The sequence below is a fragment of the Amblyraja radiata genome, unplaced genomic scaffold (assembly GCF_010909765.2).
Source record: "Amblyraja radiata isolate CabotCenter1 unplaced genomic scaffold, sAmbRad1.1.pri S157, whole genome shotgun sequence".
Lineage (NCBI taxonomy): Eukaryota > Metazoa > Chordata > Chondrichthyes > Rajiformes > Rajidae > Amblyraja > Amblyraja radiata.
The window spans coordinates 53-25,307 of record NW_022630143.1 but is presented as its reverse complement, the minus strand read 5'-3'; the positions used below and the strand labels follow the sequence as shown (position 1 = coordinate 25,307).

At 52.5% G+C, this 25,255-nt stretch overlaps 1 protein-coding gene across 1 annotated transcript in view; it reads left to right on the top strand.

Annotated features, from left to right (window-relative positions):
* sf3b2 (splicing factor 3b subunit 2) overlaps window positions 1-24,430 on the top strand; it is a gene marked incomplete at its 3' end in the record, with an annotated part of 31,942 nt that extends 7,512 nt beyond the window's left edge. Inside the window, exons 3-14 of the mRNA XM_033016201.1 lie at window positions 774-851; window positions 5,966-6,184; window positions 8,694-8,868; window positions 10,121-10,257; window positions 13,122-13,227; window positions 14,010-14,095; window positions 15,190-15,384; window positions 16,146-16,292; window positions 17,700-17,780; window positions 17,914-18,141; window positions 20,432-20,581; window positions 24,315-24,430. Of these exons, the coding sequence (XP_032872092.1) occupies window positions 774-851; window positions 5,966-6,184; window positions 8,694-8,868; window positions 10,121-10,257; window positions 13,122-13,227; window positions 14,010-14,095; window positions 15,190-15,384; window positions 16,146-16,292; window positions 17,700-17,780; window positions 17,914-18,141; window positions 20,432-20,581; window positions 24,315-24,430 (1,718 nt within the window). The remainder of the gene's footprint in view (window positions 1-773; window positions 852-5,965; window positions 6,185-8,693; window positions 8,869-10,120; window positions 10,258-13,121; window positions 13,228-14,009; window positions 14,096-15,189; window positions 15,385-16,145; window positions 16,293-17,699; window positions 17,781-17,913; window positions 18,142-20,431; window positions 20,582-24,314) is intronic.
* Window positions 24,431-25,255: the final 825 nt, after the last annotated feature.

Here is a 25,255-nt window from a genome sequence, read left to right as displayed (position 1 = left end):
AGACTACATACATATATATCTTCAAACCCAGTCTGAAGAAGGGTTTCGGCCCGAAACGTCGCCTATTTCCTTTGCTCCATAGATGCTGCTGCACCCGCTGAGTTTCCCCAGCAATTTTGTGTACCGTACATACATATATACGTGTAGCCCTCACTCAGAGGACGTCAGGAAAGGCTTGGGAGTATAGATAAGTCTTTAGTCGTGACTTAAAAGAGTCGATGGAGGGGGCTGTTCGTTCTGATGGGAAGGGGGATGCTGCTATTCCACAGTCTAGGGGCTGCAACCGCAAAGGCACGATCGGTCGCCCCTGAGCTTATGCCTAGACCGCGGGATGTTCAGCAGCCCCAAGTCGGCCGATCTGAGGGGCCTGGAGGTGGAGTGGTGGGTGAGGAGACATTTTATGTAGGTGGGGGCAAGCCCATTGAGGGCTTTGTAGACATGGAGGAGGGACTTGAGCGGACAAGCACCCCTGTGGTCATGATCCAACCCGGGTTTCTGGCGCTGTGAGGCAGCAACTCTACCCGCTGCTCCACCGTGCCGCCCCACAGACAGTTCTTACAAACGGTCCTTCCATGAGCTGGGGTACTGTCCGATTCACTTTACCCCATTGCGGACATTGGACTTTGTCTCTGGAACCGATGCGCTACAACGGTGAGAACTATATTCTGCACTCTGTATCTTTCTCTTTGCTCTCCTTCCGAGTTTGACTTGATGGGAGGGTATTATCTGCCTGTTCGACGTCATCGTCTGTTTTTTGCCCTCCTGTGTTGCAGACTGGATCGATTCTGAACCGACCCGTGCGTAAGGATGAGCTGGACAAGGGGCACCCCATGTCACCCATGCCGGGGCAGGTGAGCAAAGCTCAGTTGGTTAGAGACGATTTGGGAATTGGGGGGGAATTGGGATACACCTCAGGCTTCTGAGATAAGGGACAAGGCGCGGAAACAGGCCCTTCGGCCCACCGAGTCCGCGCCGACCAGCGATCACCTCGTACGCCAGCACTATCCTACACACTAGGGACAAGTTACAAATTTTCACCGATGCCTATGAACTGACAAACCTGTACATCTTTGGGATGTGGGAGGAGGCCGGCGCTCCCGGAGAAAGACCACGCGGTCACAGGGAGAACGTACAGATGGCACCCCTAGTCAGGATCGAACCCGGGTCTCTGGCGCTGTAAGCAGTCACGGTGGAACAGCGGTAGAGTTAGCTGCCTTACAGCAGAATGCAGCGCCAGAGATCCGGGTTCGATCCCGACTATGGGTGCTGTCTGTACGGAGTTTGCACGTTCTCCCCGTGATCTGCGTGGGTTTTCTCCGAGATCTTCGGTTTCCTCCCACACTCCAAAGACGTGCAGGTTTGTAAGTTAATTTGCTTGATAAAAATGTTTTATTGTTTAAATTGTCCAAGTTGGCGATATGCAGAGTACTGCCCTGCCAACTACAAAATTCAGAAGGCAAGAGCAGCAGCTCCACCCGCTGCACCACTGTGACAACCTGATATCTGCTTTGTCTCGGCACTGGCTCAACCCTGGGGGGAAAAGGTTCTGACTGTCTACCCTATCCCCGCCTCTCACACTTGTGTAAACTTCTCCCTTCAACCTCCTGAAATTCCCGAGATAACCAACCTCGTCCTGTCTGTCCAACCTCTCCTTGTAGCTGGGCACAAAATGCTGGAGGAACTCAGCGGGACAGACAGCATCTCTCGACCCTTCACGTCACCCATTCCTTCTCTCCAGAGATGCTGCCTGTCCTGCTGAATTCCTCCAGCATTTTGTGCCTAATAATAATAATAATAAATTTTATTTATGGGCGCCTTTCAAGAGTCTCAAGGACACCTTACAAAAATTGAGCATGTAGAGGAAAAACATGTAAGGGGAATGAAATAAATAGTAGAGACATGACTAGTACACAATTTAAACCAGCATCTGCAGTTCCTTCCTACCAATCTCCCCATAGCGAATAACATCCATTCCAGGCAGCGTCCTGATAACTCTATTCTGCATTCCCTCCAAAGATTCAACCAGTAAACTGCACATAATTCTCCAAATGTAGTCTAACCAAGTCCTATAAGGTGCTAGGGAGTTTTTGACTCTCAATAACAAAGGTAGTTTTCTGTAGGTTCAAAAATAAGCCTTTTCAATAGTAATACGTTTATTTTTTTAAATACTAAAGCCTGTATATTATTATGTTTAGTAGAGTATCATCGCATAAGTATCAATAGAAGTAATCACTTGCCAGTTTCAATGGCGACCTATGATGAAACTGACAAACCATATTCTCAAGGGACAATGGTATCTGATTACCGGGGGGGGGGGTTACATGGAAATTGTTTTTTCTCCAGTATTGTTTAAATCCAAGGCAGCTTTTTTCCTCCCACTCGTCAAATTTCGAATTCATTTTCAAACATAGACGTAGAAAATAGGTGCAGGAGTAGGCCATTCGGCCCTTCGAGCCTGCACCGCCATTCAATATGATCATGGCTGATCATCCAACTCAGTATCCCATCCCTGCCTTCTCTCCATACCCCCTGATCCCTTTAGCCACAAGGGCCACATCTAACTCCCTCTTGAATATAGCCAATGGACTGTGGCCTCAACTACCTTCTGCGGCAGAAAATTCCACTCTCTGTGTAAAAAAACTTTAGTTCCCAATTTAAATCTCATTCTAACTAATTCAGCCCCAGGTGATGCAAGTGTTGTTCCTCAATTCATCACTAGCACTTAGTTGTGTAAGTTCTAGGAGCAGAATTAGGCCATTCGGCCCATCAAGTCCACTCTGCCATTCAATCGTGGCTGATCTATCTTTCCCTCTCAACCCCATTCTCCTGCCTTCTCCCCATAACCCCGACACCCGCACTAATCAAGAATCTGTCAATCTCCACCTTAGAAATATCCATTGATGGCCTCCACAGCCAATTCGTATCATAGTCGAATTAGTAGATACCTAATCTCTGAGAAACCTTGTGTTGTATAAGCACATTATAAAGTCGATTATATCAATGGAAAAAGGTGGTTAAACAGCATAAAAACACAGAAAGTACCGTCACTGGGTTGACGCAGTTAATAGTCTCGTTAATATGCTTCGGGTCGTGGTGTGGGGAACCACAACAGACAAGGGAAACTGAACACTATTCAGGGGAGAACATGCAAACTCCATTCAAACAGCAGCCAAGATTGGGATTGAACCCAACCAACCACTGTGCACCCGGGCTACTCCTTGATTGAGTGGGTAGACAAAATTGCTGGAGAAACTCGGCGGGTGAGGCAGCATCTACGGAGCGAAGGAATAGGTGACGTTTCGGGTCGAGGCCCTTTATCTCTCCCTCCTGACCCCATTCTCCTGCTTTCTCCCTATAACCCCTGACACCCGTAATAATCAAAAATCTATCTATCTCTGCTGTAAATATATCCATTGACTTGGCCTCCACAGCCATCTGTGGCAAAGAATTCCACAGATTCACCACCCTCTGGCTGAAGAGATTCCTCCTCATCTCCTTTCTAAAGGAACGTCCTTTAATTCTGAAGGTAGACAAATAATCACAATTGAAGAAGGGTCTCGACCCGAATCGTCGCCTATTTCATTCGTTCCATAGATGCTGCCTCACCCGCTGAGTTTCTCCAGCATCTTTGTGTACCCTGAAGCTTCTTTAGATTAGTTTAGAGATACTGCGCGGAAACAGGCCCTTTGGCCCATTGAATCCGCACCGACTTGTGATCCCTGCACCTTAACACACACACACACACACACACACACACACACACACACGGGACAATTTACATTTGCACCAAAGATTTTTCAGCATCTGCAGTTCCTTCTTAAACACTGATTGAGTGGAATTAGTCGTTCGTCTCGCAGAGGCAAATGGACATTTAGTAATTGCCGCTGGGTTAAGTATTAAATCAAAAGAGTTATTGATTAAAGCTATTAGCGGAGAAGGAAAAGAAGTGGCCATATGGAGAAGGATGTGGGACTTGGTGAGGATGTTGCCAGGATCTGAAGCCCTGAGCTATAGAGAGCGGATGGGCAGACTAGGGCTTAATTCCTCAGAGCGCAGGAGGCTGAGGGAATGACCTTATAGATGTGTGTAAATGAGGGGGATAGACGGGGCAAATACACAGAGACTTGTACCCAGCGTAGGGGAATCAAGACCCAGAGGATGTGTGTTTAAGGAGAGGGGAAAGATTTAAAGGGAACATGAGGGGCAACTTTTTCACACAAGATGCTGGTGCAACAGCGGTGGTAGAGGAGAAAATATATACTTGATGTTTCGGGTCGAGACACTTCTTCAGATTTGATTCTACTGAAGAAGGGTCTCGACCCGAAAAGTCACCTATTTCTTTTCTCCAGAGATGTTTGCTGCCTGACCCGTTGAGTTACTCCAGCATTTTGTGTCTATCTTCGGAGTCAACCAGCATCTGTAGTTCCTTCCTACACTTGGGCTAGGTACATCGATTGGAGGGCTACGAGGCAAATGGGACCATCTTGAATGGGGCGTGTTGGTCAGCATGGGCAGGTAGGGCCGAAGGGCCTGTTTGTGGGCTTTGTGACAGCGTTAAGATGTTTTAACAATATCCCGAGAAGCTATATAAATGCAGCGTGTTGTTGTCCAGTTGCTGGTTGTCTGTGGGGTGATCAGACACTTCCAGCATGGGCGGGATGGGCTGAAGGGCCTGTTTGTCTGCCGTTTGATACTATGATTGTATGACCGCCTTTAGGTGTTTAATGATATTCACGCTGTTTGACTCGAGTGTAGATGGGGCCGTGTTGGTCAGCATGAGCCAGTTGGGCCGAAGGGCCTGTTTCCATGCAGTATGACTGGTGTAGATGGGGCAAGTTGGTCAGTGTGAGCATGTTAGGCCGAAGGGCCTGTCTACTGCCGTATGACTGGTGTAGATGGGGCAAGTTGGTCAGTATGAGCAGGTTGGGCCGACGGGCCTGTCTACTGCCGTATGACTGGTGTAGATGGGGCAAGTTGGTCAGTATGAGCAGGTTGGGCCGACGGGCCTGTCTACTGCCGTATGACTGGTGTAGATGGGGCAAGTTGGTCAGTATGAGCATGTTAGGCCGAAGGGCCTGTCTACTGCCGTATGACTGGTGTAGATGGGGCAAGTTGGTCAGTGTGAGCATGTTAGGCCGACGGGCCTGTCTACTGCCGTATGACTAGTGTAGATGGGGCAAGTTGGTCAGCATGAGCCAGTTGGGCCGAAGGGCCTGTTTCCATGCAGTATGACTGGTGTAGATGGGGCAAGTTGGTCAGTGTGAGCATGTTAGGCCGAAGGGCCTGTTTCCATGCAGTATGACTGGTGTAGATGGGGCAAGTTGGTCAGTATGAGCAGGTTGGGCCGAAGGGCCTGTCTACTGCCGTATGACTGGTGTAGATGGGGCAAGTTGGTCAGTATGAGCATGTTAGGCCGAAGGGCCTGTCTACTGCCGTATGACTGGTGTAGATGGGGCAAGTTGGTCAGTGTGAGCATGTTAGGCCGACGGGCCTGTCTACTGCCGTATGACTAGTGTAGATGGGGCAAGTTGGTCAGTATGAGCCAGTTGGGCCGAAGGGCCTGTTTCCATGCAGTATGATTAGTGTAGATGGAGAATCTTGGTTAGCATGGACAGGTTGGGCCAAATGACCCGTTTCCACGTTGTAAGACTCTGAGATGGGGCATCTGGGTCAGCGTGGGCTGGTTGGGCCGAAGGGCCTTGTGTGTGTGTATGTACTTGATTGATGACAGTGTTTAGATGTTTAGGGATATCCCTGGAGCTATATAAATGCAGGCTACAGTTGTGCGGTTGCTGGTTGACTGTGGGCTGGGTTGGTCAGACACTTGCAGGCCGGGCCGGTGTAGAAGTATAAGTGTAGCTTGTTGTAATGGCCGCTCGCTCGCTCACTGTCTGTGGGGTGGGGTGGTCAGACACTTCCAGCTCCACTGGCCGATGTCGTCACTCGCCGCCTTCGTCTCTTGCAGATGGCCGGGATGCAGATGCCCCCCCGCTCCATGGGCATGTCGCGAATCCCCCACCCGCCCGGCATGCAGATGGGCTTCCCCATGGGGGTGCCCCACGGGATGGGCCCCCGCATGCACATGCCCTCCGTCGACCCGTCGGGCCTCTCCGAGGAAGAGAGGCTGAAGCTGGCACAGCAGCAGGCCGCCATCCTCATCCAGCAGGAGGAGAGAGCCAAGCAGGTAACACGACCCTCCGGCTGGGCTGGGTGAGGAGGGGGGGGGGGGGAATGGGGGAGGGGGGGGGGCGCGCACACTCGCGGTGTCGCATGTCTATAATGGGCCTGGCCCACATAGAGTGGTGAATCTGTGGACAGGCTAGATGCAGGAAGATTGTTCCTGATGTTGGGGAAGTCCAGGACAAGGGGTCACAGTTTAAGGATAAAGGGAAAGTCTTTTAGGACCGAGATGAGAACAACATTTTTCACACAGAGAGTGGTGAATCTGTGGAATTCTCTGCCACAGAAGGTAGTTGAGGCCACAGTTCATTGGCTATATTTAAGAGGGAGTTAGATGTGGCCCTTGTGGTTAAAGGGATCAGGGGGTATGGAGAGAAGGCAGGTACAGGATACTGAGTTAGATGATCAGCCATGATCATATTGAATGGCGGTGCAGGCTCGAAGGGCCGAATGGCCTCTACTCCTGCACCTATTTTCTATGTTTCTATGTACACGACTTTTTCGGCGACTGCCGGCACCTGTCATAGGCCATTTAGGACTGAGATGAGGAGAAAGCCTTTTCCACCCAGAGAGTTGTGTGAGTCTGTGGAATTCTCTGCCACAGAGGGGCGGTGGAGGCCGATTCACTGGATGTTTTCAAGAGAAAGAGTTAGATTTAGCTCTTGGGACTAAAGGAATCCAGGGATATGGGGACAAGGCAGGAACGGGGTACTGATTGTGGATGATCAGCCGTGATCATATCGAATGGCGGTGCTGGCTCGAAGGGGCCGAATGGCCTCCTCCTATTGTCTATGTTACAGGTCGGCGAAAATGTTCAACATGTTGAAAATCCAGCGGCGACCAGAACAAGGTACGACTCTTTGGGCGACTACTCACGACCATACAGGCTTCACCCCGCGACATGTTGCCTGTACGGTCGTGAGTCTCCTCAGTCGCCCAAAGAGTCGTAGCGTCTTTCTAGTCACCGCTGGATTTTCAACATGTCGAACATTTTCGGCGACCTGTGACGGGTGCCGGCAGTCACCGAAAATGCCCTGTAAGTGGGACAGGCCCAGAGCAGTTGAATCAAGGACCAGAGGGGCTAGGTTTATGGTTAACGGGAAACGATTTAATAGGGATCTAGGGTTGAATTTTCCACACACACACACACAGGGTGGCGGGTGTATGGAACAGGCTGCCGGAGGAGATAGTTGAGGCAGGGATTATAACAAAATCTAAGAAATATTTTGTGGACAGGTACATACATGGATAGGAAAGGTTTAGAAGGATGTGGGCCAAAGACAGGCAGGTGGGACTAGTGTACTTGGGCGGGAGGGGGTTGTTTCCTTGCTATCGGACTCGTAAGACCCTCTTCCCTGCCCCTCTCCACACCTCGGGCAAAGGCAGCACCGTGCCTTCGAGAAGTCCGCCCATTTCCAGTGTACAGGTACAGGATAAGGGAATAACGTTTAGTGCAAGGTAAAGTCCGATCAAGGATAGTCTGAAGGTCACCAATGGGGAAGATAGTAGTTCAGGACTTTAGTATAATTATAGATTTTAGATAGTAGTCTGAAAAAGGGTCTCCACTGAGTTACTCCAGCTATTCCTTTGCTCCAGAGATGCTGGCTGACCCGCTGAGTTACTCCAGCTTGGTGTCTATTACAATTGAGCAATTCACAGTGCACAGATACATGATCAGGGAATAACGTTTAGTGCAAGATAAAGTCCAGTAAAGTCTGATCAAGGATAGTCCGAGGGTCCCCAATGAGGTAGATAGTAGTTCAGGACCGCTCTCTGGTTGTGGTAGGATGGTTCAGTTGCCTGATAACAGCCGGGAAGAAACTGTCCCTGAATCTGGAGGTGTGTGTGCGTTGGTTTTCACACTTCTGTACCTCTTGCCCGATGGGAGAGGGGAGAAGAGGGAGTGACGTTCTAGGAAGTGTAGATGCGCTGCAGGAAATGCGGTGTGTGTGTGTGTGTTTGCGCGCGCAGAGTACTCTGAGCAAGGCAGTCGTGCATGCGGTGCTTCATATACGAGGAGCGTTCGCGCATGTGGGGCGTCCTGTGCAGTGTTTCGGGACTCTCTCTCTCTCGGTGTTGCGTGTGGTCGCGGGGCGCGTGATCGGCGCGGTGGGCCGGCGGGGAGTGTGATCGGCGCGGTGGGCTGGCGGGGAGTGTGATCGGCGCGGTGGGCCGGCGGGGAGTGTGATCGGCGCGGTGGGCCGCGGGGAGTGTGATCGGCGCGGTGGGGCTGGCGGGGAGTGTGATCGGCGCGGTGGGCTGGCGGGGAGTGTGATCGGCGCGGTGGGCTGGCGGGGCGTGTGATCGGCGCGGTGGGCCGGCGGGGCGTGTGATCGGCGCGGTGGGCCGGCGGGGAGTGTGATCGGCGCGGTGGGCTGGCGGGGAGTGTGATCGGCGCGGTGGGCCGGCGGGGAGTGTGATCGGCGCGGTGGGCTGGCGGCGGGGTGCGTCCCGCCCGGGTTGGCGAGCGAGGTTTGCATGCTTTGGGTGATTTCTTTTCTTTTGCAAAGCAGATGAGACGCAGGGCCTCGGTGCTGCAGCTCCCGCTGACTCGTTTCGCGTCTTCCCCTCAGGCAGCCGCTCTGATGCAGCACGAGAGGAAGCAGCAGGAAATGGCACAGCTGCAGCAGGGTGTCTCGGGACCCCGGCCTATGGACGTCCGGCCCCGCCTGACGATGGGGCCGCGAGGTAGGTGACGCACCGCCGCCGCGTACAGGGGGGGATGGGGGGGGAGCGGGGGCAACAAGCAATAACTGCAGGGGGGGTGTGTGTGTTTGTACGTGTTTACGGTATATTTTAGTGTGTGCGTGTTTGTACATTGCGTGTTTTTCTACGTGCATGTTTGCGTGTCTACGTGTGCATGTTTATGCGTATTTTTCTGCGTGTATGTATGTGTGTGCGTGTTTGTACGTGTTGGTGGTTGTGCGTGTTTACGTGTGCGTGTTTGTACGTGTGCGTTGGTAAAGGTGATGAGAGGGGACATGAGGGGCATTGGGGGTGGGGGGGGGGGGGGATAGTGGGGGTTGAGAGGGGCCGGGAGTTGCAGAAGGCGGGTGTAGCGGGAGATGTTCCGTATCGAACCCGGGTCTCTGCCGCTGTGATGCAGCTACTCTACCGCTGCGCCAGGCCCAGACCTGAAGCGCCCCTTATAAACGCCCTCCAGAGATGTGCAGGAAAAAGAACTGCAGATGCTGGTTTAAATCGAAGGTAGACACAAAAAGCTGGAGTACCCTCCTTCATCTATGTCGAGACCCTCCTTCGTCTATGGAGAGAAGGAATGGGCGACGTTTCGGGTCGAGACCCTTCCGGGTCTCGACCCGAAACGTCGCCCATTCCTTCTCTCCATAGATGCTACCTCGCCCGCTGAGTTACTCCAGCATTTTGTGTCCACCTTCGATTTGACCAGCATCTGCAGTTCTTTCTTACGCCTGCTTTGAAGATGTGGATTACCAACCTGATCTCCCGGTGGCCCAGCACTTCGACTCCCCCCCCCCCCCTCCCATTCCCAATCCCACCTTTCTGTCCTGGGCCTCCTCCATGGCCGGAGTGAGTCCCACCGCAAATTGGAGGAGCAGCACCTCGTATTTCGCTTGGGCAGTCTGCACCCCAGCGGCGTGAACATTGACGTCTCCAATTTCAGGCAGTCCCTGCTCTCTCCTCCCCTTCCCAGCTCTCCCACTGCCTCCGCCTCTTCCTTTCTTCTTCGGAAGAGACACGAAAGGCTGGAGTAACTCAGCGGGACAGGCGGCACCTCTGGAGAGAAGGAAGGGGTGACGTTTCGGTTCGAGATGCCGCCTGACCTGCTGAGTGACTCCAGCACGTTGTGTGTTTTCAGTGTTGATATGAATCTGTTGTTTGCTGCCGTGCGATTTTGTTCTGATGGTGTTTTATTTCTCTCTCTCTCTCTCTCCCTCCTCTCCTGACGTTCCCCGTGCACCAGGCAGCGGGCCCATTCAGTTGTCCATGTCCGTGGGCATGCGTTCGTCACCGCAGGGGATGTCCGCCACGCTGACCGGGCCAGGGATGGGCCCACGCATCCGCGGACCACCCCCACCCCCCGGAGAAGAGAACAGAGAGGTAACGCAGCCGCTCTGAGTCCGCCGCGCGGGACACGGGCCGGCGGCAAGGTGGCGCGGCGGGTAGAGCTGCTGCCTCACAGCGCCAGGGACCCGGGTTCCATCCCGACCCACAGGAGATTGTACCTTCCCCCCCCCCCCGTGACCTGTGTGGGTTTTCTCCGAGATCTTCGGTTTCCTCCCACACTACGATAACGTACAGGTTCATAGACATGGACAATAGGTGCTGGCTCGAAGGGCCGAATGGCCTACTCCTGCACCTATTTTCTATGTTTCTAGTGTGATTGAGCGCTGAATTGGAAGTACCTCTGGCTGAAACTAGAATTCATTCACCAGGGGAAGCTTGTTACATAGAAACATAGACAATAGGTGCAGGAGTAGAGGCCATTCGGCCCTTCGAGCCAGCACCGCCATTCAATATGATCACGGCTGATCATCCAACTCAGTATCCCGTACCTGCCTTCTCCCCTGACTCCGCTATCTTTAAGAGCCCTATCTAGCTCTCCCTCTCTCCCTCTCTCTCTCCCTCTCTCCCTCTCTCCCTCTCTCCCTCTCTCCCTCTCTCCATCTTTCCCTCCATCTGTCTCCCTCTCTCTCCCTCTCTCTCTCTCTCCCTCCCCCTCTCTCCCCCCCACACTCCCTCCCACTGTCCCCCACTATCTTCCCACCCCCTCTCTCTCTCCTTCACCCTCTCCACTCTTCCCCCCCCCCCCACTCCCTCCTCCTCTCTCCCCCCTGCTTTTCCCCTCCCCTTCCCCCATCCTGTCCGCCCCTCTTTCTCTGCCCCCCCCCCCACCCCACCCCCACTCTCTCTCTCTCTCCCGCCACCTTCCGCAGATGCTGCCTGACCCCCTGAGTTCCTCCGGCACTGTTTGCCTTGCTGGAGGTGAAGCGTTTGCTGCACCTGTCCACCAGGTGTCCTCGCACAGCCACCAATGCTGTTCCCTCTCCATGTGTCCCACCTGTGATATAATATCTAATAACTCTCAATAAAATCCCTCAATAGAACCGTCTCGATCATCAGCGTGGATGAAATTCTCTGGTTAGGTCTTCCCCGCTAGAGGGAGAGTCTAGGACCAGAGGCCGCAGCCTCAGAATTAAAGGACGTACCTTTAGACAACAGACAATAGGTGCAGGAGTAGAGGCCATTCGGCCCTTCGAGCCAGCACCGCCATTCAATGTGATCATGGCTGATCATCCCCAATCAGTACCCCGTTCCTGCCTTCTCCCCATATCCCCTGACTCCGCTATCTTTAAGAGCCCTATCTAGCTCTCTCTTGAAAGCATCCAGAGAACCGGCCTCCACCGCCCTCTGAGGCAGAGAATTCCACAGACTCACAACTCTCTGTGTGGAAAAAGTGTTTCCTCGTCTCCGTTCTAAATGGCTTACCCCTTATTCAGGCAGGTACGGGTTATTGATAGGGGACAACATGACATACAGTGACAGTTCAGAATGACGTATAAAACATGAAACATTAATAATAAAACATTATCTCTGCAGAGATGCTGCCTGTCCCGCTGAGTTACACCAGCAATTTTGTGTCTTGTTATGCTGTGAAGTCGGGAGAATGGTGTTATGGGGGTGGACATGATAGATTGGCGGAGCAGAGTGGATGGGCCGAATGGCCTAATTCCGCTCCTATGCCTTTTTTAGCCTAGTTTATTAACGTCAAATGTACCGAGGTACAGTGAAAGGCTTTTGTTCCCCTGCTAACCAGTCAAAGAACAGACTGCGATGAATATAATCAAGCCGCAAGGCGTACAGGCAGGGTACAACATTTATTGGAAAGATACCAAGTTGAAGTTTAGTTTCCAGATACAGCGCAGAAACAGGCCCTTCGGCCCACCAAGTCGGTGCTGACCCGCGATCCCCATACTAACACTACCTGCAGGTGCAGCAGGCAGTGAAGAAAACAAATGGTATGTTAGCATTCGTAGCAAAAGGATTTGAATATAAGAGCAGGGAGGTTCTACTGCAGTTGTACAGGGTCTTGGTGAGACCACACCTGGAGTATTGCGTACAGTTTTGGTCTCCTAATCTGAGGAAAGACATTCTTGCCATAGAGGGAGTACAGAGAAGGTTCACCAGACTGATTCCTGGGATGGCAGGACTTTTATATGAAGAAAGACTGGATAGACTCGGCTTGTACTCGCTAGAATTTAGAAGATTGAGGGGGGATCTTATAGAAACTTACAAAATTCTTAAGGGGTTGGACAGGCTAGATGCAGGAAGATTGTTCCAGATGTTGGGGAAGTCCAGAACAAGGGGCCACACAGTTTAAGGATAAGGGGGAAATCTTTTAGGACCGAGATGAGAAAATCATTTTTCACACAGAGAGTGGTGAATCTGTGGAATTCTCTGACACAGAAGGTAGTTGAGGCCACAGTTCATTGGCTATATTTAAGAGGGAGTTAGATGTGGCCCTTGTGGCTAAAGGGATCAGGGGGTATGGAGAGAAGGCAGGTACAGGATACTGAGTTGGATGATCAGCCATGATCATATTGAATGGCGGTGCAGGCTCGAAGGGCCGAATGGCCTCCTCCTGCACCTATTGTCTATGTTTCTACCGACACACACTAGGGACAATGTACAGGTATACCGAAGCAATTAACGTACAAACCTGCACGTCTTTGGGGTGTGGGAGGAAACCGGAGCACCCGGAGAAAACCCACGCAGGTCACGGGTGGGAACGTACAGGCAGCAACCGCGGTCAGGAACGATCCCGGGTCTCTGGCTCTGCGAGACAGCAGCTCTACCCGCTGCGCCCCCTCGTAACTTGTCACCTGGGCCCGTGAGCTGAAGTGTGTGTGTGTGTGCGCCCGTTGCACGATGTTGTCTCACCCAAACTCTTCCTTCTCTGGCAGGGCGATGAGCTGGGACCCGGCCCCAGAATCCCCCAGGTCCTTGAGAAGATCCTTCAACTCAAGGAGCAGCGGCAGGTGGAGCAGACGGCAATATCGGAGGCTTCAGGTCAGTAGCGACATCGTCTCTTGTTCCCCCCCCCCCTGGTCATATGGTCATGAGTGGTGTTTGAATGGAGTTTGCATGTTCACCCTTTAACCATGTGGAGTTTCCCTCATAAGTTGTTGGAGCAGAATTAGGCCATTCGGCCCATCAAGTCTACTCCGCCATTTAATCAATGGCTGACACAGCTGGAGACCCGGGTTCGATCCTGACCTCGGGTGGTGTCTGTGTGAGTGTGCGTGTCTGTGTGAGTGTGCGTGTCTGTGTGTGAGCGTGTCTGTCTGTGTGAGTGTGTGTGAGCGTGTGTGTGTGTGTCTTTGTGTGTGTCTCTCTGTGTGTGTCTCTGTGTGTGTGTGTGTCTCTGTGTGTGTGTCTCTGTGTGTGTGTGTGTCTCTGTGTGTGTGTCTCTGTGTGTGTGTGTGTCTCTGTGTGTGTGTCTCTGTGTGTGTGTGTGTCTCTGTGTGTCTCTCTGTGTGTGTCTCTCTGTGTGTGTCTCTGTGTGTGTGTGTGTCTCTGTGTGTGTGTCTCTGTGTGTGTGTGTGTCTGTGTGTGTGTGACTGTCTGTGTGTGAGTGTCTGTGTGTGTGCCTGTGAGTGTGTCTGAGTGTGTCTGTGAGTGTGTCTGTGTGAGTGTGTCTCTGTGTGTGTGTGTGTGTCTCTGTGTGAGTGTGTCTCTGAGTGTGTCTGTGAGTGTGTCTGTGTGAGTGTGTCTCTGTGTGTGTGTGTCTGTGTGTGTGTTTGCAGTTCCTTCCCACTGAGCTCTAGTTTCTGCTGTTTGTGTCTCTGTAGATGAGGCTGATTCAACGCTGGGAGCCACCCTGACACCGGCCGATACCGAGGATGAAGAGCTCGCCTCGTCGCTGTCGAAGAAAGAGGTTTGTTGCAGCCGTCATCGTCAGTCATAGGGGCTGAATCGGGCCATTCAGCCCATCCGCGTCTACTCCACCATCCAATCGTGGCTGCTCTACCTCTCCCTCTCAACCCCATTCTCCTGACATCTCTCCTCCGTTCACTGCCCCTGGCCCTCTGTCTACATAGAGCCCATGCCTGTCCATGGTGGAACCTCCCTCCCATGGCGTACCCACCCGTAAAAGGGGCCACATCACCCCGATCCTGGCCTCTCTCCACTGGCTCCCAGTACGGTACAGAATCAACTTCAAGCTCCTCTTATTCGTTTACAAAGCCCTTAACGGGCTTGCCCCCCCATATCAAAAATCTTCTAACCCACCATTCTACCTCCTGCTCCCTCAGGTCGGCCGACTTGGGGCTACTCACCATCCCGCGGTCTAGGTTTAAGCTCAGGGGCGACCGCACTCTTGCGGTTGCAGCCCCTACACTGTGGAATTGAATTGAATTGAATTTCCTTTATTGTCATTCAGACCTTTCAGTCTGAACGAAATTTCGTGCCTGCAGGCCCTGCAGAACAGCATCCCGCTCCCCATCAGAACTGCCTCCTCCATCGACTCCTTTAAGACACGACCCAAAACCTATTTCCACTCCCTAGCGTTTTTGAGGCCCTCTGATATAGTACAGTACAGTTTATGGATGTATTGTTAGATCTGTGTACCATTGTATGTATTAAGATAGTCCCTGCACTGATGCTCAGCACTTTGGTCAACGTGAGTTTTTAAATGTGCTATACAAATAAAATTGATTGATTGAGTTTCTCAAGAGATAGGAGCAGAATAGGGGCCATTTGGCCCATCGGGTCTACTCCGCCATTCATTCATGGCCGATCTATCTCTCCCTCGCAACCCCATTCTCCTGCCTTCTCCCCATAACCCCTGACACCTGCACTAATCAAGAATCATGGCTGATCTCTTTTCCCTCAATCCCATCCCCTTCGCCCTCCAACCCTTGACCCCCTTACTAATCAACAACCCATCACCTCCACCTCCAGTGACAGGTTTGGGATTTAAAAAAATAGGGCGGGGGATAAAAATGGCTCTTCTCCCTTTTTTTGTTTCAGAAAAGCCGGAAACGCCGCAACAGAAAGAAGAAAAAGAAGGGGGTGCGGGGCGAGGAGAACGGGGTGAAGAAGAAGGCGGAGGCGGTGGAAGCCATGGACACCGACACGGATGTAGAGGTGGAGTACATCACCGAGGAGCCGGAGATGTTCGACGCCAACTTCATCTACTTCAAGAGGATATTCGAGTCCTTCAGGGTAGGTGGCTCTCAAGTTATCGGAGTAGGCAATAGACAATAGGTGCAGGAGTAGGCCCATTCGGCCATTCAATGTGATCATGGCTGATCATCCTCAATCAGTACCCCGTTCCTGCCTTCTCCCCTGACTCCGCTATCTTTAAGAGCCCTATCTAGCTCTCTTTTGAAAGCATCCAGAGAACCAGCCTCCACCGCTCTCTGAGGCAGAGAATTCCACAGACTCACAACTCTCTGTGATAAGCCATGGTCAGCCATGATCATATTGAATGGCTGTGCAGGCTCGAAGGGCCGAATGGCCTACTCCTGCACCTATTTTCTATGTTTCTATAAAAAGTGTTTCCTCGTCTCCGTTCTAAATGGCTTACCCCTTATTTTTGAACTGTGTGTGACCCCTGGTTCTGGACCCCCCCCAAACATCGGGATCATGTTTCCTGCCTCTAGCGTGTCCAAACCCTCAATAATCTTATATGTTTCAATAAGATCCCCCCCTCATCACTCGAAGGGCCAAATGGCCTACTCCTGCATCTATTGTCTATTGTCTATTGTTATTGGAGGCCCTTGGACTATCCTTGCACGGACTTTGCTGGCTTTACCTTGCACTAACTGTTATACCAATTATCCTGTATCTGTACCCTGTGGACGGCTCGATTGTAATCATGTAGTGTTTCCACAACAGCAGCTTTTCACTGTACCTCAGTACACGTGACAATAAACTCGTGAAACTTAATAACCCACGCCCTCTCTCCTCTCCTCTCTTCTCAGCTGACGGACGATGTGAAGAAAGACAAGGACAAAGAGCCGGACAAAACCGACAAGCTGGAGTCGGCCGTGGTGCTGAAGAAGAAAGGGTTTGAAACGGACCTGAAGGGGAGCAGTGACGATGATGATTTGGACAGTGATGATGATGCGGTGAGTGTGGGGCCCCTCGTTGTAGCACGGGCAATCTACGCCTACATCCTCGCCCCCTCCCCGCCACTCCCTGCTACCCCCTCTCCTCCCAGCTCCATTTCCTTCGCTCCATAGATGCTGCTGCACCCGCTGAGTTTCTCCGGCATTTTTGTCTGCCTTCGATTTTCCAGCATCTGCACAGTTCCTTCTTGAACACAAAATGCCGGAGTAACTCAGCGGGACGGGCAGCATCTCTGGAGAGAAGGAATGGGTGACGTTTTGGGTCAAGACCCTTCTTCAGTCTGAGAGTCGGGGGGGGGGGGGGGGGGAAACGAGAGATATGGAAGGGATGATGGGCACGGTGGCACAGCGGGTTGAGCTGCTGCCTCACAGCACCAGAGACCCGGGTTCGATCCCGACTACGGGCGCTGTCCGTACGGAGTTTGTAAGATCTCCTCGTGACCGTGTGGGTTTTCCCCGGGTGCTCCGGTTTCCTCCCACGCTGCAAAGGCGCGCGGGTTTGTAGGTTAATTAGCTTCAGTAAAAGATGGTAAATTGGCCATAGTGTGTGTGTGTGTGTGTGATGCCCATTGAGGTTGTGCTGGGCAATCGCTCTACAAAGCCTACAAAGGGCATCAACGGAATGGAGAGGGGAAGAGCCATCGAGAACACCACAGAGGCAGCGGAGAAGGCCTCGCGATGGCTCTGGATCAGGAGAGGAGGGAATGCCACCTGAACACAAGTCGTGGTCTGATCAACCGTGGCTGGGTCGCCTGGGCGAGGGTGTCTGATGTTGAAAGCAAAGATCCTACAGCGAGCAAGATAGTCCACTCGACGGAAAAGGCGTAGTACGCTCATGGGCAGATTCAGGGGGTAATTTTCGGCCCCATTTCAGTAACCGGCTTCCGTCTCCGCACCAAAGATCCCATCGTAGCGGAGCAAAGATACTAGCGCGGAGACGGAAGCCGGTTATGGAAACATCCTCGTAAAAATCAAAGTTCTTTGGTAAAAATCTTCTCATTTTCAGAATTTTAATTTATTAACACAAACTGTTCCCCCGCAACGTTGATTACACTGCGGGTCGGGTCGGGTTACTGAAATGGATGAAAGAAAGGCCCACGTTCCGTTCCGTTGTGTACTACACATCTGCCCATTGCATTTAGCAGGAGTGGTCTATAGGATCTTTGGTTGAAAGGCCCAAAACACCCAATGAACCCAGGTTACATCACTGATGATGCGTTCAGGAGCATGCATTTTTAAATCAGTGTACGGGGTGATCGCTGGCTGGTCGGCGTGGACTCGTGGTGCCGAAGGGCCTGTTTCCACACTGTATCTCTGAGCTAAACCCGTGAAGTGGCTCGCTGTGGCGGGCGGTGATGTCGCCGGGGACTGACACTAAACTGAACCGTGGGGCTCTTATTCCCTCAGATGAAGAAGGACGACCTCCCCAAGCTGTCAAAGAAGAAGATGAGGAGACTGAATCGCCTGAGTGTGGCTGAACTGAAGCAGGTACGTTGCATTGTGTGCCGACTTAGCTGGAAGGAAGTGTGCGGGGCCAGGTTTATTTTTAACACAGTGGTGGGTAACTGTGTCAGACTCCATGACCCCTGACATCCGCTGACCTCTGCCCTTTGGCCCGCAGCTGGTGGCCCGGCCGGACGTGGTGGAGATGCACGACGTGACAGCGCACGACCCCAAGCTGCTCGTCCACCTCAAGGCCACCCGCAACTCGGTGCCCGTGCCCCGGCACTGGTGCTTCAAGCGCAAGTATCTGCAGGGCAAGCGCGGCATCGAGAAGCCCCCCTTCGAGCTGCCCGAGTTTATCCGCCGCACCGGCATCCAGGAGATGAGAGAGGCCCTGCAGGAGAAGGTAAAGTGTGTGTGTGTGTACACTTGTACGTGTGTGTGTGTACACTTGTACGTGTATGTGTATAGCTCTGTGCGTTTGTGAGTGAATGTGTGTGTGTATGTGCGTATGCAACTCTGTGTGTGTATAGGAATCTGTATATGTGCGCGCCGTGCGCAGGCAGCCTGTGTGTGTGTGTGTGTGTGGGCACCCTGCCCCCGTGTCTGTGTGTGGAGGAGCCTCTGTGTGTGTGTGAGCGTGCGTCTCTGGGTGAGTGTGTGTCTGTGGGTGAGCGTGCGTCTGTGTGTATGTGTGTGTGAGCGTGTGTGTGTGGGAGAACGTGCGTGTGTGTGAGCGTGCGTCTCTGGGTGAGTGTGTATGTGTGTGTGTGGGAGAGCATGCGTCTGTGTGTGAGAGCGTGCGTCTCTGGGTGAGTGTGTGTGGGAGAGCGTGCGTGTGTGTGAGAGCGTGCGTCTCTGGGTGAGTGTGTGTGGAAGAGCGTGCGTCTGTGTTTGTGTGAGCGTGCGTCTCTGGGTCAGTGTTTGTGTGTGTGTGTGGGAGAGCGTGCGTGTGTGTGTGTGAGCGTGCGTCTCTGGGTGAGTGTGTGTGTGTGAGCGTACGTCTGTGTGAGCGTGCGTCTGTGTGTTTGTGTGAGCGTGCGTCTCTGGGTGAGTGTGTGTGAGCGTGCGTCTGTGTGAGCGTGCGTCTCTGGATGAGTGTGTGTGGGAGAGCGTGCGTGTGTGTGTGAGAGCGTGCGTCTCTGGGTGAGTGTGTGTGGGAGAGCGTGCGTGTGTGTGTGAGAGCATGCGTCTCTGGGTGAGTGTGTGGGAGAGCGTGCGTCTGTGTGTTTGTGTGAGCGTGCGTCTCTGGGTCAGTGTTTGTGTGTGTGTGGGAGAGCGTGCGTGCGTGTGTGAGCGTGCGTCTCTGGGTGAGTGTGTGTGTGTGTGAGCGTACGTCTGTGAGCGTGCGTCTGTGAGTGTGTGTGAGCGTGCGTCTGTGTGTGAGCGTGCGTCTGGGTGAGTGTGTGGGAGAGCGTGTGTGTTTGTGAGCGTGCGTCTCTGTGGGTGAGTGTGTGTGTGAGCGTGCGTCTGTGTTTGTGTGAGCGTGCGTCTCTGGGTGAGTGTGTGTGTTTGTGTGAGCGTGCGTCTCTGGGTCAGTGTTTGTGTGTGGGAGAGCGTGCGTCTTTGTGGGTGAGTGTGTGTGTGTGAGCGTGCGTCTGTTTGTGTGAGCGTGCGTCTCTGGGTGAGTGTGTGTGAGCGTGCGTCTGTGTGTGTGTGAGCGTGCGTCTCTGGGTGAGTGTGGGAGAGCGTGTGTGTGAGCGTGCGTCTGTGTTTGTGTGAGCGTGCGTCTCTGGGTGAGTGTGTGTGAGTGCGTCTCTGGGTGAGTGTGTGTGTGGGAGAGCGTGCGTCTGTGTGGGTGAGTGTGCGTCTCTGGGTGAGTGTGTGTGTGTGGGAGAGCGTGCGTCTGTGTGTGTGAGTGTGCGTCTCTGTGGGTGAGTGTGTGTGTGTGAGTGCGTCTCTGTGGGTGAGTGTGTGTGTGTGAGTGTGTGTGGGTGAGTGTGTGTGAGAGAGAAACATTAATTTAACCTGCCATCGTGTTCGGCACTGCGGGCCGAAATCCTGTGCTATGTTCTAGCGTGCGTGTGAGAGAGAAGGTACGTGGGTGCGTGATGGTGCGTGCGCCTGTGTGTGTGTGTGTGTGTGTGTATGAGGCGCCGCTGAGTGTGGTTGTGTGTGAGAAGGGGTGTTGGAGAGAGAGAGAGAGAAGGTGTGCGTGCGCGAAGCGGTGTGTGTGAGAGAGGATGCCGTAGGTGTGAGTAAGGCATCCACCCCTGTGTATGAGAGTGGTGTGTGTGTGAGAGAGAGAGAAGGTGCCCGTGTGTGTGAAGGATCCCCTGTCTGTCTGTGTAAAGGTGCCCTGTGTATGTGTGTGCGAGAAGGGGTGTGTGTGTGTGTGTGTGTGTGAGAGAGAGAGAGAGGGGATGTCGTGTGTGTAAGGCACCCCTGTGTGTGTGTGTGTGTGTATGAGAGGGGTGTGCGAGAGAGAGGGAGAAGGCGCCCGTGTGTGTGTGTGAGAGAGAGAGAGAGTGCACCCATCTGAGTGTATTCTCAAAACAGCAGTTAGAAAGGTCCGATGCGCCCGTAGGTTGAATAGCTGGCCTCTCCGGGCGCTGGTCAGCATCGGGCTGCAGGGTGAATAGCTGTGCCTTCCGTCTGAAGCTGAAGCTGTGTTTGTGGGAGGTCGGCGTGCCTGGGCAGGGTGGACGAGTTGGGCCGAAGGGCCTGCGCGACTGAGAGTGCTGTTTTGCCCGCAGGAGGAGCAGAAGACCATGAAGACCAAGATGAGGGAGAAGGTGCGGCCCAAAATGGGCAAGATTGACATCGACTACCAGAAGCTGCACGACGCCTTCTTCAAATGGCAGACCAAGCCCAAACTGACCATCCACGGGGACCTGTACTATGAGGTGAGTCCCATCTCTAAGCGGAAATCCCCTTTTCCTGCCTTCTTCCCCCATAGAAACATAGACAATAGGTGCAGGAGGAGGCCATTCGGCCCTTCGAGCCAGCGCCGCCATTCAATGTGATCACGGCTGATCATCCCCAATCAGTACCCCGTTCCTGCCTTCTACACATATCCCTGACTCCGCTATCTTTAAGAGCCCTAGTTCTCTCTTGAAAGTATCCAGAGAACCTGCCTCCACCGCCCTCTGAGGCAGAGAATTCCACAGACTCACCACTCCCTGTGAGAAAAAGTGTTTCCTCGTCTCCGTTCTAAATGGCTTAATCCTTATTCTTAAACTGTGTGTGTGTGTGTGTGTGTGTGGCGCCTGGTTCTGGACTCCCCCAACATCGGGAACATGTTTTCCTGCCTCTAGCGTGTCCCAGCCTTTAATAATCTTATATGTTTCAAACTCTTCTCGGAGGCCGGGACGTCAGTTGATTCGGCAAGGGTGCGGGGGGAAATGGGTGGCGGACCAGCAAGGGTTCTACGTTCTAAATGGCCTGTTCTAGATGGTAGACAAAAATGCTGGAGGAACTCAGCGGGTGAGGCAGCATCTATGGAGAGAAGGAATTGGCGACGTTTCGGGTCGAGACCCGGAAGGGTCTCGACCCGAAACGTCGCCAATTCCTTCTCTCCATAGATAAAGAAGGGTCTCTACCCGAAACGTCGCCAATTCCTTCTCTCCATAGATAAAGAAGGGTCTCGACCCGAAACGTTGCCAATTCCTTCTCTCCATAGATAAAGAAGGGTCTCGACCCGAAATGTCGCCAATTCCTTCGCTCCATAGATGCTGCCTCACCCGCTGAGTTCCTCCAGCATTTTGTGTCTACCTTCTAAGGACGATGACTGCGGTGGGGAGAAGATCGGCGAGAGAGGGGATGCAATAGTTACTTGAAGTTAGAGAAATGTTTTAGAAGGAACTGCAGATGCTGGAAAAATCGAAGGTAGACAAAAATGCTGGAAAAACTCAGCGGGTGAGGCAGCATCTATTGAGCGAAGGAATTGGCGACGTTTCGGGTCGAGACCCTTCTTCAGACTGATGTGAGGGTGGGGGGGGCGGGAAGAAGAAAGGAAGAGGTGGAGACTGGGCTGAGGGAGAGCTGGGGAGGGGAAGGAGGGAGAAATTGGAGAAGTCAATGTTCATACCGCTGGGGTGTAAACTGCCCAAGCGAAATATGAGGTGCTGCTCCTCCAATTTGCGGTGGGACTCACTCTGGCCATGGAGGAGGCCCAGGACAGGAAGGTCGGATTGGGAATGGGAGGGGGAGTTGAAGTGCTGAGCCACCGGGAGATCAGGTTGGTTTTTGCGAACCGAGCGGAGGGGTTGGGCGAAGGGTTATTGTGAACCGAATTTAGTAAAAACGTCACCTTCAGAGACGCCGCCTGTCCCGCTGAGTTACTCCAGCATGTTGTGTCTACCTTCGATTTTATCCAGCATCTGCAGTTCTTTCTCGCGCACTAAATGTAATCTAATCTCAACGAGAGCTGGGATAACAGTTGAAGGTCGATGCAATGTACAGATTTATGACGTCTGTGTTTCTTTAGTGGTGCGATTAGCGATTAATTAAGGTGCTAATCTGTTTATGGCTGATTTGTCCCTCGTCCTCACCGCACCCAGACTGCTCGCGTAGTCCCATACCGCACGCACGCCTTGCACAGCCCAGCCCCGCTGTTTGTCACTTACGTGAGCAAGTATCTGAGGAAAGATGTGCCCGCTCTGGAGAGGGTCCAGAGGAGGTTCACAAGAACGATCCCAGGAATGAGTGGGATCCTATAGATAGACCACTCCTTCTAAATGCAATGGGCTGACGTGTAGTACGCAACGGAGCGGAACGTGGGCCTTTTTTTCATCCATTTTAGTAACCCGACCCAACCCGCAGGGTAATCAACGTTTCAGGGGAACAGTTTCTGTTAATAAATTATAATTCTGAAAATGAGGAGAAGATTTTTACCAAATAACTTTGATTTTTACGAGGATGTTTCCGTAACTTCCGTCTCCGCGCTAGTATCTTTGCTCCGCTACGATGGGATCTTTGGTGCGGAGACGGAAGCCGGTTACGGAAATGGGGCCGAAAATTACCCGTGACCGTACTACGCCTTTTTCGTCGAGTGGTCTATCTTGCTCGCTATAGGATCTTTGGGTTAACCTATGATGAGCGTTTGTCGGCACTGGGCCTGTACTCACTGTACAAGGGTGGGGGGAGACACAGCCCCTCCCACAGTGTGGCTAGTGGTGGAGTTGCTGCCTCACAGCGCCTAAGACCCGGGTCCGATCCTGACCACGGGTGCTGTCTGTACGGAGTTTGCACGTTCTCCCTGTGGCCCTCGTGGGTTTTCTCCGGGTGCTCCGGTTTCCTCCCACACTCCAAAGATGTGCATGTTTAATTGGCTTCAGTATAAATTGTAAATGGAGTTTAGAAGGATGAGGGGGAGGAGACACCTCATTGAAACGTACTGAATAGTGAAAGGCCCGGATAGAGTGGATGTGGAGAGGATGTTTCCACTAGTGGGAGAGTCTAGGACCAGAGGGCACAGCCTCAGAATTAAAGGACGTTCCTTTTAGGAAGGGGATGAGGAGGAATTTCTTTAGTCAGAGGGTGGTGAATCTGTGGAATTCTTTGCCACAGACGGCTGTGGAGGCCACAAGTCAGTGGATATACTTAAGGCAGAGATAGATAGATTCTTGATTAGTGCTGGTGTCAGGGGTTACGAGGTGAAGGCAGGAGAATGGGGTTAGGAGGGAGAGATAGATCTGCCACGATTGAATGGGGGAGTAGACTTGATGGGGCCGAGTGGCCTGATTCTGCTCCTATCACCGACGACTGAATGACGTCACTAAATCAGCACAGAATCAGGTTGAATATGGACAAGCGCAGCGGGTAGAGCTGCTGCCTCACAGCACCCGAGACTCTGACCTCGGATGCTGTCTGTGTGGAGTTTGCACGCAGGACCACATGTGTTTCATCCCACATCCTAGAGACGTGTGGGTTTGTAGGTTAATTGGCGCGGTGCCTCACCCGCTGAGTTATATAACCATATAACAATTACAGCGCGGAAACATAGACAATAGGTGCAGGAGTAGAGGCCATTCGGCCCTTCGAGCCTGCACCGCCATTCAATATGATCATGGCTGATCATCCAACTCAGTATCCCATCCCTGCCTTCTCTCCATACCCCCTGATCCCTTTAGCCACAAGGGCCACATCTAACTCCCTCTTAAATATAGCCAATGAACTGTGGCCTCAACTACCTTCTGTGGCAGAGAATTCCACAGATTCACCACTCTCTGTGTGAAAAATGTTTTCCTCATCTCGGTCCTAAAAGACTTCCCCCTTATCCTTAAACTGTGTGACCCCTTGTTCTGGACTTCCCCAACATCGGGAATAATCTTCCTGCATCTAGCCTGTCCAACCCCTTAAGAATTTTGTAAGTTTCTATAAGATCCCCCCCTCAATCTTCTAAATTCTAGCGAGTACAAGCCGAGTCTATCCAGTCTTTCTTCATATGAAAGTCCTGCCATCCCAGGAATCAGTCTGGTGAACCTTCTCTGTACTCCCTCTATGGCAGGAATGTCTCGACCCTTCTAGACCGTGCCGAACTCCAGCATTTTGTGTCTACCTTCGATTTAAACCAGCGTCTACCGTTCTCTCTCTCACACATCTCTTCAACACGTTTCCTTTTCTCGTCCCCGACAGGGAAAAGAGTTTGAGACCCGTCTAAAGGAGAAGAAACCTGGAGACCTGTCCGATGAGCTGAGACTGGCCCTTGGAATGCCGGTGGGAGCTGTAAGTACATTCCCTTCTTTCCCGGGGTTGGGGGGGGGGGACTCCAGCTCCGAGTATGGGAATGAGCTGTTTCCAGGGCTTAACGGCAGCACAGCGGGTAGAGCTGCTGCCTCACGGCGCCAGAGACCCGGGCTCGATCCTGACTGCGAGTGCTGTCTGTACGGAGGTTGCACGTTCTCCCTGTGACCTGCGTGGGTTTTCTCCGGGATCTCCGGTTTCCTCCCACACTGAAAACACGTGCAGGTTTGGAGGTTGGTTGACTTCTGTAAAAATGTAAATTGTGTGTGGGATAGTGTTAGTGTGCGGGGTGATCGCTGGTCGGCATGGAAACGGCTGCCATAAGCCAATAGTGCCCGATGGGCCGAATGGCCTAATTCTGCTCCGACGACTCATGAGGATAAGGGGGAAGTCTTTTAGGACCAAGATGAGAAAAACATTTTTCACAGAGAGTGGTGAATCTGTGGACTTCTGTGCCACAGAAGGTAGTTGAGGCCACAGTTCATTGGCTATATTTAAGAGGGAGTTAGATGTGGCCCTTGTGGCTAAAGGGATCAGGGGGTATGGAGAGAAGGCAGGTACAGGATACTGAGTTGGATGATCAGCCATGATCATATTGAATGGCGAATGGTGCAGGCTCGAAGGGCCGAATGGCCTACTCCTGCACCTATTTTCTATGTTTCTGTAACACCGTAAGTCACATTGCAGGAGTTCTCTGTCGGGGTTGAAGGCTGGGTTATAAATGCACCTTGCCGCGTCGATCTATAACCATATAACCATATAACAATTACAGCACGGAAACAGGCCATCTCGGCCCTACAAGTCCGTGCCGAACAATTATTTTCCCCTAGTCC